This window comes from Culex pipiens, chromosome 2 (genome assembly GCF_016801865.2).
Source record: "Culex pipiens pallens isolate TS chromosome 2, TS_CPP_V2, whole genome shotgun sequence".
Taxonomy (NCBI): Eukaryota; Metazoa; Arthropoda; class Insecta; order Diptera; family Culicidae; genus Culex; species Culex pipiens.
Window position 1 is genome coordinate 9,525,362 of NC_068938.1, and position 19,427 is coordinate 9,544,788.

At 36.7% G+C, this 19,427-nt stretch overlaps 5 protein-coding genes across 6 annotated transcripts in view; 2 read left to right on the forward strand and 3 right to left on the reverse strand.

Moving 5' to 3' along the window:
• The window catches only part of LOC120412687 (protein phosphatase 1 regulatory subunit 14B), a 132,049-nt gene extending 128,656 nt beyond the window's left edge, over positions 1 to 3,393 (forward strand). For both annotated transcript variants that reach the window (XM_039573264.2, XM_039573263.2), the window contains exons 5-6: positions 1,041 to 1,082; positions 1,176 to 3,393. In XM_039573264.2, the coding sequence (XP_039429198.1) occupies positions 1,041 to 1,082; positions 1,176 to 1,217 (84 nt within the window). In that variant the 3' untranslated portion in view covers positions 1,218 to 3,393. The remainder of the gene's footprint in view (positions 1 to 1,040; positions 1,083 to 1,175) is intronic.
• Positions 3,394 to 8,675: 5,282 nt separating this feature from the next.
• Positions 8,676 to 9,919, reverse strand: LOC120412685 (RNA-binding protein 33-like). Its single transcript, XM_039573260.2, has 2 exons — positions 9,729 to 9,919; positions 8,676 to 9,670 (listed from the first exon to the last, which is right to left on the reverse strand). Exons 1-2 carry the CDS (start codon positions 9,771 to 9,773, stop codon positions 8,819 to 8,821), a joined length of 897 nt encoding a protein of 298 aa, XP_039429194.1. The 5' UTR covers positions 9,774 to 9,919; the 3' UTR covers positions 8,676 to 8,818.
• Positions 9,920 to 11,424: 1,505 nt separating this feature from the next.
• LOC120412682 (zinc finger and BTB domain-containing protein 17-like) lies at positions 11,425 to 14,797 on the reverse strand. Its single transcript, XM_039573257.2, has 4 exons — positions 14,448 to 14,797; positions 12,856 to 14,142; positions 12,499 to 12,786; positions 11,425 to 12,439 (listed from the first exon to the last, which is right to left on the reverse strand). The coding sequence occupies exons 1-4, from the start codon at positions 14,709 to 14,711 to the stop codon at positions 11,489 to 11,491; spliced, it is 2,790 nt and encodes a 929-aa protein (XP_039429191.1). The 5' UTR covers positions 14,712 to 14,797; the 3' UTR covers positions 11,425 to 11,488.
• Positions 14,798 to 14,924: 127 nt separating this feature from the next.
• LOC120412688 (protein dpy-30 homolog) lies at positions 14,925 to 17,410 on the reverse strand. The gene is made up of 2 exons (XM_039573265.2): positions 17,266 to 17,410; positions 14,925 to 15,266 (listed from the first exon to the last, which is right to left on the reverse strand). The coding sequence occupies exon 2, from the start codon at positions 15,259 to 15,261 to the stop codon at positions 15,028 to 15,030; it is 234 nt and encodes a 77-aa protein (XP_039429199.1). The 5' UTR covers positions 15,262 to 15,266; positions 17,266 to 17,410; the 3' UTR covers positions 14,925 to 15,027.
• LOC120412686 (ER membrane protein complex subunit 3) lies at positions 17,407 to 18,604 on the forward strand. Its single transcript, XM_039573262.2, has 2 exons — positions 17,407 to 17,667; positions 17,727 to 18,604. The coding sequence occupies exons 1-2, from the start codon at positions 17,519 to 17,521 to the stop codon at positions 18,352 to 18,354; spliced, it is 777 nt and encodes a 258-aa protein (XP_039429196.1). The 5' UTR covers positions 17,407 to 17,518; the 3' UTR covers positions 18,355 to 18,604.
• Positions 18,605 to 19,427: the final 823 nt, after the last annotated feature.

Consider the following 19,427-nt stretch of genomic DNA (forward strand, 5'->3'; position numbering starts at 1 on the left):
GCATTTAAATGATTGCTGTCACTACACTTTACCGTACCAAGCAAGATAGAGAAAGGCAAAGAGGGAAAGAGAAAGAAAGAGCATGTGTCATCGTGGCGCCCGCTCGGCATTCTTTCGTGCCAACATCGTGTGTGTCAACTGACGGTCGCATCCAAATCGTGACGATCGTGACCGGCGCTTTCAGTGAGCATTAAACGATCGGATCGATGATGATAGCTGACTTCCAAGTTCTGTCAAAGGTCAGGCATCTCAGTCAGTGACCGATCCTTTTTCGAGCCCAGGTTTGGCTGGTACAAAATTTATTATTTTTTTTTAGCTCGGCTCTGGCCAAGGTCGAGGAGAGGGCAAAAAAATGAAATTAAATTTTGTGTGATCAAAAAAAAAATGCAAAAAGCGCCTCTTTGACAAAAAACCATACAAAAATAAACGTTAAAAATGTATTTTAAATAGTTTGAAATCAATTTTATTTTTTTTTCCATGATTAATTTCCAGCAATCATTTTTTTGTTTGTCCCCTTCATTTTTGAGGAGTGTAAACCTCAAAAATTACATTCATATTTCAGAATTTGTTGAATGTATTTTTATTGCTCTAAATGTGTATGTTTCATCAACAAAATTCAAAAGCAATTGTTGTTAGTTTTCGGCAAAACCTTTTTTTTTAATCTTCAATTCATTAAAATAAGAATAAATTTGGTGGGCCAACTATAGACTTTTTGTTTTTGTTTGTCGATATATTTTTATAAATTTTCAAACGGTTTCAAAAAATTTATCCATTGACTAGAGATTTATTATATAACGCAACAGTTACGAGAATTTTGCAAAATAGAATAAAAGTTTTTAAACTATACTGAACAATAAGTTTTGAAACGGTGTAAATATATGCAACATTAACAATATTTTTGTGGAAAAAAAACTAGAAAAAGCAGTGTGGGTCATTTAGATCGGATTTTTTACTAAATTATTTATTTTTGGGACACAATTATGACATTTAATTCTGTCCCTTTTAAATTAAATTTATCTTTTTTTTTACTTCTATTACAGAGCCTACTATCCGCATGCAAACGACCCCCTCAAGACATATCGGTAAGAAAATTTTAACTTTTGTTTAAAGTAAATGGAAAAATTCCGATAGAAATTTACAAAATTATTGACATAAACTCTTTATCTTTTTTCCAGAAATTCATCAGCGATCTGCTGGACCGGGCAAAGACCCTCTGAGCTGGACTGGTCATTTCAGTTTAAATTTAATTTTAAAGTAAACAGTAAAAATCTTGCAAAGTAAGGTCACATTTAAAAGTAACGTAAACGCAGTGTTAATTTAATCTAAATACAAACAAAAAAAAAACAGATGTAAGGAAATCACACAACACATACACACACACAACATCAACATCAAAAATAAAACGAATCCGGAAAATCATCTTTTTGGCACAGAGAAACAACAACAAATCACACCCACCCACCCACATTATTTAGTGTTTTAGGTTGATGTTTTTTTAGGGTTAGTTTAGCAAGACTACAATACAAACAGCTGTGTATTTAGCTATCACTGATTCGATGTTTAGGTTTAGGTTTATAATTTGTGCGCGCTCAACTTTCGAATGTGTGAGTCAGAGGTGTAGGAGGAGCTCACTAAAATTACGAGAATTAGGCTGGAAACACAAATAACAACAAACAGAAAAAAAATATTATTATTATAAACAGCAGAAATGAAAGACAGAGCCAGAGAAAGATTTGATTTTTCTCCAAAGAATACTTTAGTATAGATACAAAAGAAAATGATGAAGAGAAGTGCAGAAAAGGTTAAGCGATACAAATTATGCTGTAAGTAAGTTAAACAGAAAACACACACAACACGAAGCTCGTTTGTTTATTTTGTTAACTATTTTATGGTTAAGTTCGTCTTCAAATCTCTTTAGTGTGTAAATTTGTGTCTCCTTCAACGACTCGGTTTAAACTTATTTCTAAACTCAGTTGGCCACGTTTGGTTCGTTCGCCACCTCCAAGACACTGCCAGGATTTGCCCAAAAAAAAGGTGCTGCCATCGAAGCAAGCCAAGGCCTGCTGCGCGCTTTGCTCAAGTCGCGGTCACAGACGAGGAATCTTTTTTCGAGAACGCAAAGCTGAAAAGTTTCTCTTGTTCGAAAAAGGTCATTACTTAGATAAATAAATTGGAAAGTCAGTCAGCAAACGAGCGAACGAGCTGAACCGAAGTCAAACTTGGAGAAATAACACAAAAAACGAAAAAAAACATAGCACAGTGTCGAAAGGGAACCGCGTTAATTAGTGAGAATGTTGTAATAAAATAGCAAATCAAAAGTAAGGAAAAACAAAAGAATGCCAATTTGAAATCACCCATCAGTGCTAATTTAACGATGTTTTGTTTTTTTGATTTTTACTTTTCGCTTTGTGATCACGCACTGAAAGACTTTCACGATATCTTCCCGACGAAAAGTCTCTATAGTTTAGCTTAGCTACCCCATATTTAGTACTCATTCTCTCATTAAGTCATCATATCATCGAAAAACTAAGAAAATCAATTTAGAAAAAAATATTCTATTCATAAAAAACACACACAAGCACACTCACAAACACATATAACTTCTTCTACAATATCAGTCTATAGAAATGCGATGTTTCGTAGTGTTTTCACTGTTCAACTATTCAAATTATTGTAAAACATTTAGAACGAGTGCAAAATTTAAATTGACGAAAAATAAATACAGCACACATCTTAATCGAATCTGTCAAACAAAACCACACTGAAAAAAAAAAAAAACAAATACATTGGCAAAAAGTCCCCGCCCTATCCCCCTCCCCCTCACAATTGTATCCGAGGATGCAGCAGTAGGATAAAATAGTGAAAAAATAAAACAACAAAAAAGATAGCTTTAGCTTTTATCGAGGAACAATAGTGTGAGCAACAAATGAAACAAAAAAAAAAAGTTGTAATAAAATTAGGTGCCCTCCCATTCCCACTGCAAAATGGAAGTGTGTGACAAAGAAATAAAAATGACTCCAAAATTTATTAATCCGAAATGAAAACAAAAAAAAGTAAATAAACAATTAGAAAAACAAATAGACAGCAAATTTTTTTCCAGTGGAAATCGATGTCTAATACCAACAACCAACCCAATGGAACAACGGCTTAGCAGGCGGTGATTTTTAAGGCGCGGTTGTGTCGTTTGGTTTTAAAAAGCAAACACACCTCCCTAGAGCATACAAAAATAATTGACGATTGGACACACATTTACTCAACACAACCACGACTCCCCACAACGCCTACACAAAAACACACACACTCACACCGTTCGTGAACAATGAAGAGAACAAAAAAATGTAAAGCGATGTGGATTGACAGAAATAAAAAGAAATTGAAAATGTAATAAAAAAAACAATTGGGGAATGTTATTTTATTTACGATGGAGTGATAAATCATAGCCAAAGCCAAAAAACCTTTTTTGTCCAATTTAAAGCACCATGCGTCTCCATTGCTCAATACAGTCAACTGACAAGTTGAAGGAGGCGCATGGCTGCTCAGCCTTTGAATGTTTATTCTCCATATTAAAAAAAAAAACAAAAATATTATCCGCGCACCACCAAACCGAAGTGCGCATCTCTTCTGTTGCGCGAAAAAATCTGTTGCGCCGTACAATATTGAGTGGTTTGTCGTAAGCGTGTACATCAGCCTGTAGCGCAGCAGGCTTTGACAGGTTGCGCTCGTATTTTGATTTTTGTCTGCCTTCACATTACAATTTTCTATGGTTTTGCAATTTTTAAATATTTGATTTGGATGAAACTATGTCCGTTATAATAAGGACTTTTCAGAAAAAATAGGTAGTCGGAAAAAATCTAAATTTTTTATTTAACTTTTTTTTGACTAAAAATTGAATTCCCAAAATATTTTCTATTTTCTAAAATTTTTAATATGTTTTAGAGGACAAAAAAAAATCTTTTGAACAATAGTGCGTATTGAAAAAAAAAATTGTTTGGAGTATACCGAATTTTGTTTTTTTTTTACTTTTAAAAGCTATAATAAATTTGCAATCGAAAAGTACTATACAATTTTTTGATTAATTGTACCGTTTTCAGGTATATATTTTGTTTTTTTTTTATTTTAGATATTTTGAATTTAAATAATAAGTCTTGTATGAAAAGAACCTCCGAGTAAAATATATTTGAAGAGCTGAAAAAATTATACTTTGGTTTTAAATATGAAAGGCCAGTATGCAGCTCGGAAAAAAAACGCAAATTTCCATATTTGGAGTTTTTTTTTGAAACGGTCCAATAAATTAAATTTTAAGTTTTTGCTTTTTGGTTGTTTTTTAATACCCCTGACTCAAGGCGGTTTCAAAAACACCCAAAAAGCAAAAACAGAAAATTTGGTTTATTGGACCTTTTAAAAAAAAACTCCAGATTAAAAAAAACGCCTAAGAAACGGTCAAGGAAAGGGTTATGAAAAGATTTTTCTTTAGCAGTACGTAGCTGAAAAGGAACAGAAACGGAAAATGGCGTTTGACGTTTCTTCGCGCGATGTTTGTTTACAATATGTTTAGAATTTTCTCATTTAGTGGAACTGAAAATTATAAATGTATCAACAATTTTTAATTACCTTATAATGCCGATTCTCAAAAGGCAGAATATTGAAATTAAAAAGACGGATTTTGTTTTTTGCTTGGAATGAAGTAATCCAAAGAGAATTTTTTTAACAATTATCAATAAACACACAGATTAAAATTTTTTTTTATTAAAAACAACATTTCAAAATTGAGAAATTAAAATAAATGTGACTGTTTAATATGTATGCAAAACAAAATGTTGAAATAACAAATTCAAAGCTATAAAATTAAAATAATTCAAAATTATAAAAGTAAAAAAAAATATTTCAAAAATTTTAAAATTCCAAATTTTTTAATTGACACAAGAAATTTTAGTTCCAAATTTTTATAACTCTAAAAATAAATAAAAAACAAAAATTTTAAAGATTAAATATTTCAAAACGAAGTTCCGTTTCGTTTTCGTTTTCGTTTTCGTTTTCGTTTTACGGAGCAAGGTGGGGGACGCGGCCTCAAGTCAGTTCAAGTCCGGTTTCTTGTGGAAAAAAGGGTAGTGGCCGAACTAGTATTGCATACCAAATGAACACCACCGGAAGATATAGGGGATCGGGAGGGGGGAGGTGAAAGAAAATTAGTGTTGGTGTGAGTAGTAAGAACTTGGATGACTTGAGCAGATACGGTAATCTAAGTTTAACACTGAATAAAGAAAATCTGAAATTGTGATTCAAAGTAAGAAGGCCCGGAATAAATTAAATTATTAGTTAATTAAATAAGAAAATGTAACTAATCGGAGATCTATACAAAAGAAACCTATGATGTATTCCAAATTTAAAGGAAATAAAAAATACTAGAGAAAAAAAGATGAAAACTAACTGCCGACCTGTCACGTCCGTCAATAGTCTTGTCGTACATTACAACTAGAAACAGATCTGCCAATGAAATGTTACACTTCGTTCAAATCAACTAATCATTTACACGGAGAAAAAAGAGTTCCCAAAATCGTGAACAAGCGTTCATGAAATTCGGAACCACGAACAAAGTGTTCAAATTCCATGGTACGATTTTGAAAAACGTACCATGAAATTTGAACACTTTGTTCGTGGTTCCGAATTTCATGAACGCTTGTTCACGATTTTGAGAACTCTTTTTTCTCCGTGTAAGTCCAATTATTTATCTACGGAAAACTATCTAACTTTAATCAACAACCTAAACTAAACTGTCTGAAAGTAAATTTAATCTCAAATCCCCGAATAAAAAATAAAGTAAAGGATCTTGTTTTTAAACCAGTCTTGCCGCTTCCAAAAACCAATAAACATAAATGAACAGTTCATAAGTTGAACACTAGTAATTAAGACGACTATTTCATGCCATTCATTTCATTAGGGCATAGAGCAAATTCATCTCTATTATACCTTATGTAAACTGTCATTTGAGTGAAGGTGACACACTCCTGTTCACAAAACCCATGCGCCCTTTTGAAATGTTAGGCTCCATTTGATCGTCAAGGCTCCAGTAGACCCTCGATTCGCAACAATGGTCGATACAACCATAATCCGAAAACCGTTAGTTCAACAGATTAACGAATTTTGTCCGATATCATCGCACTATTGATTGACCGAGACTCTATGGAAATTTTGACATATCAAAATGCTACGTAATAATATTTTTTAAAAATAAATTTCAAAATCTATACTATCCTACAATGCCTAGAAGAGGCCTCTGTTTCTGTTGTGAGTAAGCGCTGGTTTCAGAGTTCATTTTTCAATTTAAAAGGGGTGGGAGACGACTAATTTGCTTCATGAACTCCTACTCGGCCTTGGGACCACCTCTTAAGACACTGATGGCTCCTAGCTAGGAATTAAACCTAGACACAGCGTCGAGGCCCGCTTCGCATGGCAAAAATGTTGGCTGGGGGGAAGTGATATTATCACGAAATTTTATTTTAAAGCCAACATTGCTAACGGCGTCGAGGTCCTTACTCATGCCCAAGGATTAAATATTTCAAAACGAAGTTATAATTTAATTAACTTAATAAAAAAATAAAGTTAAAAAATTTAAAATTCAAAAATCAAATAGTTTTAGAATTTTGGAATTTAAAAATGAAGGAATATAAAAGTTTAAGAATTTAATAATTTAAGTATTTCAGAATTCAAGGATTTAAGAATTTAAGAATTTAAGAATTTAAGAATTTAAGAATTTAAGAATTTAAGAATTTAAGAATTTAAGAATTTAAGAATTTAAGAATTTAAGAATTTAAGAATTTAAGAATTTAAGAATTTAAGAATTTAAGAATTTAAGAATTTAAGAATTTAAGAATTTAAGAATTTAAGAATTTAAGAATTTAAGAATTTAAGAATTTAAGAATTTAAGAATTTAAGAATTTAAGAATTTAAGAATTTAAGAATTTAAGAATTTAAGAATTTAAGAATTTAAGAATTTAAGAATTTAAGAATTTAAGAATTAAAAAATTTAAGAATTTAACAATTTAGGTATTCAGGAATTGAGGAATTCAGGTATTTTGGAATGAAGGAAGTAAGGAATTCAAGAAATTTAGAATTCAAAAATTGAGTTCCGGAATTTTAATTTTTTCAATTTTCTTTTTTGATTTTTTTTTAGATCATAAATTTTTGGACTCATTAATTCGCAATTCGCAATTCGCAATTTTCAGTGTAAGAACGGGCCTTGACCGATCTTATGCACAAGGTTCCCGACGAACACGCACTGCCCTTACACCTACATCTCACCCTTGCTCTGAGTCAGTACGAGCAGCACGCTAGAACACGCTTTGAGTGTTCGTGCCAGGCATGCACACCTTCTTTTCCGGTTACGCATTTTAACTCGGCCGGGGGTGGTACATTAAGTAGGGTTTGATGTAAGTATAAGCGCCTAACCATTCAAAGTGTGCCTATCAACTTTCATTAAAGCAAAAACTGTTTTATTTTTAGTTTGAATTCAAAAACTAATTGTTATTTACTGTGTTTTGTTTTCTGCTGAAATCTTTCCTAGTGTTGAGTCGTGTTTATATTTTGCTATTTCTTTTGTCGCGGTGTTTTGTTACAATTTTTGGTTCTAAGCATTTTATAAAAGTTTTTCAAAAGTACAATAGTAATATTTGTGTTAAATCTTTGATCATTCCAAAAATTGAGTAAGGGCTCGAACCTCATTTGTTTGAAGAAAAGGGTGAAGATTGAAAACAATTGACAGTAAAAGAGAATTTATTTTATAAAAATCAAGAATCAATAGTAAGAGAATTATGAGCGTATTTTAAAGAATAAAAATGAAGCTAGATGCATTAGATGTAAAATTAGACAATAGTTAATAAATAGAGATACAAAACAAGCATAGATTATAGTAATGATAATTTATAGGACAGATAAAGAATTATTCAAATAAATAAATTCGCAATAAAATCAATAAAGATTAGGCAAATGATAAATAGACTTGATATTACCAGTACATTAAGAAAAAGTATATTTTTAAGGAAAAAAAAACAAAGTTTGTTACAGCAGTCTCAATTGGAAAAAAAGAGAGGAAAAGCTTTGAGAGATAAGTGAATCAAAAGTTGGTAAAATCAAAATCAAATGATATTAAATAGAAGAATCAGTGAAAAGTGGGAATCGATAGAGCAAAAATAAAAATAGGAGATAGGTGGTAGCTGAGAATGAAGAGAAGAGAAACCCCGTTGTGCGATGTTTCAGGTACATCCACAGCAGTTGACTCAACATACTGCGAATCAAAACAATACCGTCTACAATCACAAATTACTTCCCTTTCCCACATTGTCGCGCCCCTTTCTTTTAGCCGTCTCGACTTTGACCCGCGGTGGTCAAAGGTTTACGATCCGTTTCCACAGGCCACCAGCTAGGTCATCATGAAAACCAAGCCAACGTGGAGGTAAGAAAATAGGACACTCGCAAGGAACCAGAGCTATACTGTTCTGATCAAGATAATTCGGATGATCTAACAGAACTACGGATGTAGTTAGTTACGCTCCTTCCAGGATGTTCCTTACGTGAACGTCAACCGAAGAGCACGCAACAAGGTCAGTGCCATTGCATGCTCTTAGGTATCAATCCTTGGCCTGCATAAATTTTTGGACTCATTAATTTTTAAAAAAATCAAAAAATTGTAGTCTGTGTTTAATTTTATTTTAGCATTTTGAAGTTTTGAATATTTTATTCTTATTAATTTTTCCTCGCAAGAACCTCAAGCAATCAACTTTCTCAATTCCTCGAACGGGAACTTTCGCACTTCAACCTATTATTATTGCTGAAACTGCCCGGGTGGCAGCACGTTCAGGAAGTGATGCTGAACGGTGAAAACTCCATTCGCCGGAACCATCGTCGGAGCTTGGCCCGGCTGCAGTTGCAGCGTCGGCGGCGGAAAGGGAAAGTTCACCGGAGGCGGTGTCTGAAACTGGACGTAACGTTGTTGGGGAGCTGGCTGCTGCTGCTGCTGGACGAGAACCGCCTGCGGTGGCGGCGGCTGCCGATACCAAGTGGCTGTTTGGTAAAACGGCTGCTGCGGCGAAGGTTGAGACGACCAAGCTGGTTGCGGTTGGGCTTGCTGATGGGAGACGATTATGGGCGGAGGTGGGTTGAGGGTGAGTTGGCCGTACTGGATTGAGGGGTTTGGCACCGGTTGTTGGGCTTGTGCGGCGAAGGTCACTTGGGTTGGAGTTGGCAACAGTCCGTAGTATTGGTCCATTCTCTGTTGAGGCATCGATTGCCCTTGAACAGGGATCATCGTGACCGTCGGTGCTTGGTTAGAACCCACGACGTTTGGTTCTGAGGCCGGCGGAGGAGGCGGTGGCGTCTCCTGTTTCAACTCCTCTTCTGGAAGGGGCGGCCAAAGGAGAACAATTTCTTCGGGTGGACCATCAACGGCACACGAAGTCACGAACTTGGCCTTGCCATTGGCAGCGAGTTCAAATGGTCCCATTAGTTGGAGTGTAGCTGGATTGGCCTGTTCCTCCGCACTCGAGAACTGTTCTTGGGTTGTGACTTGCTGAACTTCTTCAAGGATCATTGTAGCCGCGGGAACCGGCTCCGTCAGATTAACCGTAGGGGAGTCCTCCGGAGAAACGCGCAGGTCCAGTAAACACCGCGGACAGCACTGAGAGGAAACAATTAAATTTTAAGATCAGGACAAAAAATACCGACGAATCAATTACCGCTGGCCACTTCAACCCAATTTTGCACGGCTGAATTTGCTGCATTTTGTGTGAGTTTTATTACCACGAATCGCTAAAAAAATACAAAACTTTTGGCGGGAAACTTTCCAACCTCCAACTTCCGTCGTTAAACTTTGAACAGTTCCTGTCAAAAAATCATCAACAGTGTTGCCAGCGCTAATCAAAACAGACAAGTGATGAGTGCACCCAGTCTGAAAAATACAACCAAGTGCGGGTTTGAATCGGTTTCAGTTCGGAAAGCAATTTTGAACCGGTAAAAAGATTTTTTTAGTTTTCAAGCTTTTTTAAACGTTTTGCAGGAGTTCTGTAGCACCACGGGTTTCCTATGTATACCCCGAGCACAAGCCCGAGCAGAAGGGAAACAAGGGGGGAGATCAACAAGTCCTGTCACGATTGTTGCAAAATCTGTGGAAAATCATGAAAAAGGTTTGAGAGTGGATTTAATCGTGCTGGACGGGGGTTGGTATTAATTATTGGGCTTGTTCAGCGAGGGTCGCCTGGGTTGGAGTTGAAAAAAAATAACATCCCCAAAACATAGCCTAACAATTGAAAGAATTCCAAATAAATAGTAGGACAACTCAAGTTATGGCACATATAAATCCAATCAATCAATTATTACATTATGTGATATTCCAACTTTAAAAAAATAATAGGGAAGATTTAGACCGATTTTTGCTAACTCGATTTGTTATTATGTATATTTTATTTCGATAAATATGGCGAGAACCATGTGAACATTTTTACCAATTTTGTAAGGAACAATATTTTGGCTATAAAATGTGGGCTTTAAACTAAAACTTCTGTAAAATATTATTTTTCTATTATTAGTGTGGTACATACCTCCTCGAGGAAATTAATTATTTGTTCGGAAATTGGGTCCTAAAATTAAGCTTGCTGAATATTATTGTTTACAGCGATAAAACTTATTTTTCTGAGTACAATGACCCTTTGTACGACCACAAAGAGTTTAAAATTGATTTTTAAATCAATTTTGAAAAATTAATCTCGCGGTCCTTCTTGACAGAAAAGCTCCTACTTGACAGCTCGTTCCAAGGGGACCATAGTTAATCCATCGAAAAAATGTTGTCTTGTCAAACAAAATTTTGTATTAAAATGAAAAAAGTGATCAGAAATGGTTTTTAATCGTGTTTTTTAACGTTGTACACAAAAATTGACATAGGGCTTTAGTACCCAATTGCTCATAACACATTTTGTTATTATTTTTTAATTGGAAAACTACGGCTAGAGAGATGGATTTTTTTACCAATGTTGTCAAGGACATTGTTTTGGCTAAGAAAGTGGTCTTTAACCTAGCTTAAAAAAAATAAAGGTTCAGAGTTGTTATTTTAATTGTAAGTGGTAAACTATGGGTCATTCAAAAATATGTAATATTCAATTGGAACCGGGCAAATATAAAAATTTTATTAAAGGCTAATATTTAATTAAATATTTATATCAAAATCAGATATTTACCGTTGAAAAACGGTTTCGGGGTTTCTTTGAATAATTTTTGATAATAGAATGAGTTATTTTTTCTAACAACTATAACAAAACTTGAAAAACTTAAATTTAAATTATAAAATAGAATTCAATTGAATAGAATTATTCAGTTTATTATTTTTTCAGGATAGAAAAGGATAAGACGGTTTCAGAAAATTAACATACAACGGCGACATAAACTATCGATTTCTAGTGTTTATTCGTTTTCATATATAATAAAATCACAAACAAACAACAAACTATTCACACTGCACCTGTTGCACCATAAACTGGACCCCGTTGTGGAGCACACTAACGCCTGGCATCAGCGTGGCCTTTGTCGCCACCGTCGTGTCGACCAGCGGCTGTTCAAACTCAACCAAACCCCCCGAATCTTGTCCCTTCTCCTCCTTCGGCTTCCTCTTTCGAATCACCAGCTTGTGGAAGTGCGTCAAATGGTGCCTCAATCCGGCGTGCTGCTTAAACTTTTGATCCTCGCACAGATCGCAAGCAAACTTGAACTCGTCGCCGTGGATGTACGAGTGTGACTTCAGGTTACTTTTCTTAGTGAACTCCTGTCCGCACACCGGGCATGTGTGAATTTTCACCGTGCGACCAATCATCGGGTGGTTCGGATGCTCCTTCGTTTGGTGAATCACGAGGTCAATTTTCTTGTAAAATATCTTATCACACGCAACGCACTTCATTTCCCGCTCGATCGAATGAATCGCCAAATGTCGAACCAGCGGAGCCTTCGTGTTGAACTCCCGATCGCAGATCTGGCACTGGAATCGTTTTTTCCCCGTGTGGAGTTTTTTGTGGACGCGCAAGCTGTTCGCGTACTTGAACTGCTTTTGGCAAATATCACAGGAGAAAATCGTGGCCACGTGCATAGCCTTGTGGCACCGAAGGGCACTTGGGAAGCGGAAGGACGACGGACAGATGTCACACTTGAAGGGTTTTTCATCCTCGTGTTGTTTGGTGTGAACCTTGAGATCTTGCGGATACTTGAAAAGCTTGCCACACTTTTGACAAATTAACCGCTCGTGCAGGTGCTCTGCTCGTTTGTGGTTATCCAGGTAGCAGCGATAGGTGAAGGCTTTCGGACATTCGTCGCACTTGAACCGTTGATACTCGGCGTGCTTACCGCGGTGAACCACCAAGCTTGAAGCTGTCGCATACTTTTTACCGCACAACTCGCAAACGAAAGGCTGAAATTTAACAAACGGTTTAAGATTTTCGAAACACTTTTACTAACAGAAAATATTACCCCACTCTTGCCAGTCAAGTCCGGATGAAGCGCTAGCTTGTGCTCCTTGAGCGCTTTTCGTCCTTTGAAGGATTCTCCACAGAAGGAACACTGCATTTCACGCTTGGAACCTTGGCGCGTATCCTTCGGGTTGGCTTTACGCTTGCGTCTCGGTTTTGGTGACTCGCCATCACAGGATTGCTGGTCCTCAGATGAACTGTGAAGTTCGTCTTTCAGATCCAGTGGTTCTCGCTTGATTTCCTCCTTTAAAGTCACGATGGCCTCAGTTGTCTTTGAAGTTACCAGTTTCTGAATAAAATTACACAATACCTAATTTAGTCATTAAAACTATAAAAGAAACAAAAAAGAAATACTAACTGCAAGAGGTTCGTCCTCACTGTCGGACGACGAGGATTCCCGCGCTTCCTGTTTCATTGCAACGGGTTTACCCGGAAGTTCATCATAGTTTGTCTCGATGAAATGTTTCGTATCACAATCCTGCTGTTCCAAGCTTTTCGGCTCATTTTTGGCTTCAATCGTCTCACAATTCAGTTCCTCCATCGCTTCACCTTCGGCGAACTCACCAGCAAGTGAATAGTCATGATCATTGTAGTCACCAATCGATTCCACTTCTTCGTAATCCTCAACTTCATCGTTTAGTCCCAATTCATCCTGAACGGTATCTTGAGGTAGAACTCGTTCAATCTCCGTTGTAATCGTTTTCACAACGATCTGCGCATCAGCGGGAAGTCCTTCATAGTGAATCACCTCGTACTGCTGAATGATTTCAGGTGGTTCCGTCACTTCAATAGTCTGGATTATCGTTTCCTGCACGGGACCACCATCCCAATCAACCAGTTCGGTCTCATCAACCGGTTCAGAATCCTTTGCCGGTTTCTTCGGTTTCGGCACCCCCTTCCGGTTCCAGCCATTCTTCGGCGCCGCCACCTTCAACTGTTCCAGCCCCATCTCCTTCCAGTGGTTCCGTCGGTTGTGATTCTCCAGGTAGTCCGCCTTGTTGAAGCTATGGCAGCACATTTCACACTGGAACGTCCGTCCCCGTAGCTTACCATGCGACTGCAGCTCGTCTTCTTTCTCAAACTTCCGGTCGCAAAACCCACACCGGAACTGGAAGTGATCCTGGGCGTGAATCTTCCGGTGCGTCATCATGGCGTACACGCTGTGAAACACCCGTCCGCAGTCGGGACAAATTCGTTTCTGGTGGTTCCGCAAGTGCAGCCGCAACGTTTTCCGATGTTTGTACGTGACTCCGCAGATTTGACACGTGTGCGACCGTTCCGTCGTGTGGACCTCACGGATGTGTTGCTTCACGATCGACGGAGTGGCAAACAACGAATCACACTGGGGGCACTTGGTGCCTTGCTTTGTGTGACGGAACACGTGGCAGTCCAGGGCGGTTTGGCCGCGGAACCGCTTCGGACAGTGCGGACATTGATAGGGCAGTTCGCCGGTATGAAGCCTCATGTGGACTTTGAGCGTTCCTTTGTGCATGAAGCGCCGATGGCACTGTTCACACTCGAATTCTTTTATTCCGTAATGGATTTGTTCGTGTTGCTTCAGAGTGGCTCGAAATTTGAACCGTTTACCGCATATTTCGCAAGAAATAACCGGTTTGGCTGAATCATTTTTGTCATCATCTTTTTGCTGTAAGCAAGAAGTTACGTTTTTAATTTTTTTATTCAATTTATAAAAACTAAAAGTTGAAGGTTTGTCGTAAACCGTTTGAAAAAATTAAAAATAAAATTCTATCAGAATTCTACTAGAATTCGGTAGAAGTCGGATAAAATTCTGAGTCAAAAGTTTAAAAAAGTCTATCAGAATTCTACTAAAATGCGTATGAAATTGTGAGTCAGAATTCTACCTCAATTCGGTCAGAGTCGGATAAAAGTCTAGTATTTCCGATTAAACCTCAACCGGTTCATGTTTTGGATCGTAAATAATTTCCTTACCTTCAAACTGCTGTCCTCCACTTCCAAGTCCGGTTTCCTAGGCCGCCCTCTCTTCCGAGATTCCAACGTCCGGCCTTCCTTATCGGCAACCGACGCAGAATCATTTTCACCAACCGGTAATTCTCTCGACTGGGATGCCTTCAATTTTGCTCTATGCTTTTTGTCAGATCGCTTTTTGGAGCCCTTTTCTTCACTTTTCACTAATTTCTCACTTTCACCAACTTCTTGGACCGATTTTTGCCGAGGTGGACGCCCTCGCGGCATTTTTATCCGGCACGGAATCACCTGAAAATTGCACTTTTTGATAAGAAATTTAATCCGCGGAACAACGCGATAACGCGATTAGAGCGGTTTCGAAAAACAAACGAAACGAGGTGTAAACACGCAAAACGTCAAAACAAACGAGCAAAGTTGCCAGTTCGTGGTCTTTCAAACCAAAGATGAGAATTACCCCAAATTGAGTACCAACAAATTAACTCATTTTCCACACACGATTAGGTTACAATTTTATTTTAAAATTTTAAGCGTCTCCAATGAGTTCATGAGATTTAACATTATACCACAACCCCTCCCGGCAAAATCAGCCCTCCTCCGTGCCATTGCTGTCCTCGACGCGGCTTTTGTTCTTCAGCAGGTAGTTGGCCAAATACTGGATCGGGTCCTGGGGTCGCTCCTTGGCAAGCGCCTTCAAGCCCTGCAGCAGAATGGGGTTCACGGTTTGGTCCAGATATTGGCGCGTCGGTAGCGACTGCAAGTCTCGGCCCGATGTCTTGCGTCCGTTGTCGTTTGTCGATTTGTTCTCTTTCTCCATCATTGGGGCTGGAAAGAGAGGGAGAGGGAGACAAATTAAGGTTTTTTTATTCTTTAGAAATCTCTGAATAAAACTACACTTTTAAATTAATACTTGAAACGAAAACATTTCACCAGAGCGTAACATTCGATGTAAACAAAAAATTTATGCAGCCCATACAACAACAAAAATGCTTGTCTACGTTTTTGAATAAGCTAATTCTCAAATTCTTCTTGAATTCCAAAATTTTACCATTTTTGCGGCCATCTTAGATTACAGAAAAACAAATAGCTTTGGAACATATCTGGAGCCTTACGGCTTTGCGCCCCATAAAAGCGCGTTTAATGAAAAGCCGGATAGAAAATAAGGATAGAGACCCAAATATTTATAAAAATTAATAATTCGTATATCGATTATCTAGAGTGATATTTTTACGAGGATCTCAGATAATCAAGTACAAACCGTAAGAAAAAATTCTAAATATGTATTCAAAATTTATAAATTTTCTAATTTTTGATTTAATTTTTTTTTAATTTTTGATTTCAATTTTGAATTCTGGAGTTTTTTTTAAAAAGGTCCAATAAACCAGATTTCCAGTTTTTGCTTTTTGGGTGTTTTTAAAACCGCCTTGAGTCAGGGGTATTAAAAAACACCCAAAAAGCAAAAACAAAAAAAATGGTTTATTGGTCCTTTTAAAAAAAACTCCAGATTTGTTTTTTTTTTCATTTTTAAATGTATCAAGCGATTGGTATTGAATAATGAATTTCTTCTGTCAAACTACTACTCGAATCGGATTTTCCATTATATTTTATTTTAGTTTTCTTTGAATTTCGTATTTTTTTAAATTATAATTAATATTTGATTTTTTTTCAATTCCACATTTTTTATTTACAAAATAATAAAATAATAAATTTAAAAAAACTGGAGTTTTTTTTAAGGTCCAATAAACCAAATTTTCAGTTTTCACTTTTTGGGTGTTTTTGAAACACCTAAAAAGCAAAAACTGAAAAATTGGTTTATTGAACCTTTTCCAAAAAAAAACTCCAGAAATATTCTTTTTTTTCAATTCTTGAATTTCTGGAGCAATTTTTTTTTGTACTCTTATATTTTCTACAGTTTTAATTTTTAAATTCTTGAATTTTTAAATTTCTGAATTTTAAGATTTTGAAATTCAGAACTTTTTTAAATTTTGGATTATTGTATTATTTTTTTATTTCAAAATTTATGAATTTTCACAATTTTTTTTAGCAACATTTGATTTTGTTTTAAGAATTCTTTAAATTTCTTTATTGCCATGTTTAATTTTTAATTTTTTTTTTTTGATATTTGGCGTTTCCTTGGGCGTTTCAAATATTTTAATCTATGAATTTCTTTATTTCATGCCTGCATCCTACAAAATGTTAGTAGTTCCATAACTTTCTTCGCCAAAATATTAAGTCTCTATAAAAATAATTGTAAATTCTAAAACTGAAAAATTCAAAAGTTAAATTAAAAAAAAAAAGATAAATTTGAAATAAAAGCAAAAACATTAGGAAACAGAACATTTCAAATTCATGAAACGAAAACAAATAAGATCTGAAAATAAAAATAAAAAATTCAAGAGTACAATAATTGAAGGTCAAAAATTCTAAAAAAAATACAATACATTGTAAATTGTAGTAAAATCATAAATCTAAAAATAAATCCAAAAGTTTCAAAGCATTCAGAAGTCACGGATTTTGATTTTTTCCAAGATCTTATTTTTTTATGAAATTTGAAAATCTGATTTTTGAATATGGTAAAACAGAATGCTTAAATTGCATTAACAGTGTGAAGTCAAAAAGCAACAAAAAAGTGTTTTTTCATAACCGTGTAAAATTGTTATCATGTTGAATGTGATCTAATATTAAAATTTGTTTTTTTAATGGCATTTAGCAATGAATTCAAGGGCAGTTTTACATGTTAAACTTTGCTGGAATAATTTATTAAATTTACACAGCAAATTAAACTAAATAATGTCCACAAAATCGGGCTAATCACCGAACTTACCAAATTTCTTTGAAGCAGCAACGTTCGGCGTTCAATTTGTTTACAGTGCGAATGAGATCTAATTTCTGACATTCGCCGCACGGTCGTCAACGAAAATCAACGCACGCTAGACCGGCTGGCCACACTGGTTTGACACATCGCCCGTGAACTGTCAGGCGGAAAATATTTTTCTTTCTAATCAGCGCTCGTGGGAAAAAATCACTTGTGTCGAGTATTTTCAACTAAATTTAGTGCGATTAGCGAAAATTAAGCGATGGCGGAGCTGCTCATCGATCCCAACATCCGCGGTTGGGTGTTTCTGCCGATTGTGGTCATCACCTTCCTGGTCGGAATCATCCGCCACTACTTTTCGATATTGATTTCCTCCCAGAAGAAGGTCGAGCTCACCCAGATCCAGGACAGGTGAGAATCTACCTCTTTGTATGTTGGAAGGGTTGACTCAAAGTCGGTTTTCTTCGCAGCCAAGCGATGATCCGGGCGCGTCTGCTGCGGGAAAACGGCAAATATCTGACCCCATCGTCTTTCGCCATGCGCCGACACTACTTCAACAACGAGGAAACCGGATACTTCAAGACGCAGAAGCGCGCCCCGCCAAGTCCCAACTCGACGGCGATGCTGTCCGACCTGGTCAAGGGTAACTTCATCAACGTACTGCCGATGATCGTGATCGGTGGCTGGATCAACTGGATGTTCTCGGGCTTCGTCACGACGAAGGTCCCCTTCCCGTTGACGCTCCGTTTCAAGCCGATGTTGCAGCGCGGAATCGAACTGGCCTCCCTGGACGCGGCCTGGGTCTCGTCGGCCTCGTGGTACTTCTTGAACGTGTTTGGTCTGCGCAGCATCTACACGCTGGTCCTGGGAGAGAACAATGCGGCCGACCAGACGCAATCGATGCAGGACCAGATGTCCGGAGCGGCAGTCGCGATGCCACAGGATCCGAAGGCGGCCTTCAAGGCCGAGTGGGAGGCGCTGGAGATTACCGAGTATCAGAACGCGTTGGCCAACGTTGAGGGTGATTTGCTGGCGGCGGCCTCGAGCGGATCCGCGGAGGCGAACGCCGTGTTCCAGGACGGGGCGCTGAAGAATTAACCCTTCCTCGACGGTGGAGGCGGTAAGTCGATTAGAGAAAAATTTTGTTGTTTCTAACTAGCGGAAAAGTAAAGCATGCTCTCGCCGGAACATCATGTTTCTGCGAGCCTTAGGCTTATCACAATGCGTTTATATCAAAGCATTTCGGGTGAGACATTGAAATCTTGACGAAATACATTAATTTAGTTAGTCTAAGCTTGACTAAAGGTGTGTGTACGGAAAAGCGATGAAATAAATATCTCACAATTTATGGCTCTTGCTGTGAAATTTACTACGAAAGAACGTCCGCATTCAGACAAATTTCGATAAGTCTAAGCCACGAGTGTGTAATTGCAATATCCAGATAAACGGGAGCAAACTTACAAACTGAAGCAAGATGCAAGTGTTTGTTGAGTTTAACAAAACGTTATCACATCATAAACTTATTTTTACCAAAATGGTCGTTTTCACAAGATTGCAAATGGAATCTCAATAATGTATCAAGAAGTTAGATCTAGAGAGTCCCTTAAAAAAATCCAAAATTCCATGAATATGAAAAAATGTATGTTTTTTTTTTCTAGATTATATTTTCTAGAAGCAAAATAATAATACACAATTGAATATTAAGTATAAGGCAATTTTAAATATTCTTTAAAGTTTTTTATTTGTTTTGAACAAAATTTAAAAAATTATTAAACAATAGAATCTTAATTTTAAAATTTTACAGTTATTTAATTTTCTAGAATTTAAAAATTTGTGGATAAGTCAATTTTTATGTACAACGGCAAAAACACGATTAAAACCCATTTCTGATCCCTTTTTTTCATTTTAATGCAAAAAAAAAATTGCAAGACAACTTTTCTTCGATTGATCAACTATGGTTCCCTTGGAACGACTTGTCAAGATGGACGGCGTGGTTAATTTTTCAAAATTGGTTTAAAAATCCATTTTAAACTCTTTGTGGTCGTACAAAGGGTCATTGTACTGAGAAAAATAAGCTTTATCGCTGTGAACAATAATATCAGCAATCTAAGCTTCATTTTAGGACCCAATTATGGGTTCATCAAATGTTTGAATTTAAAAATATTTGAATT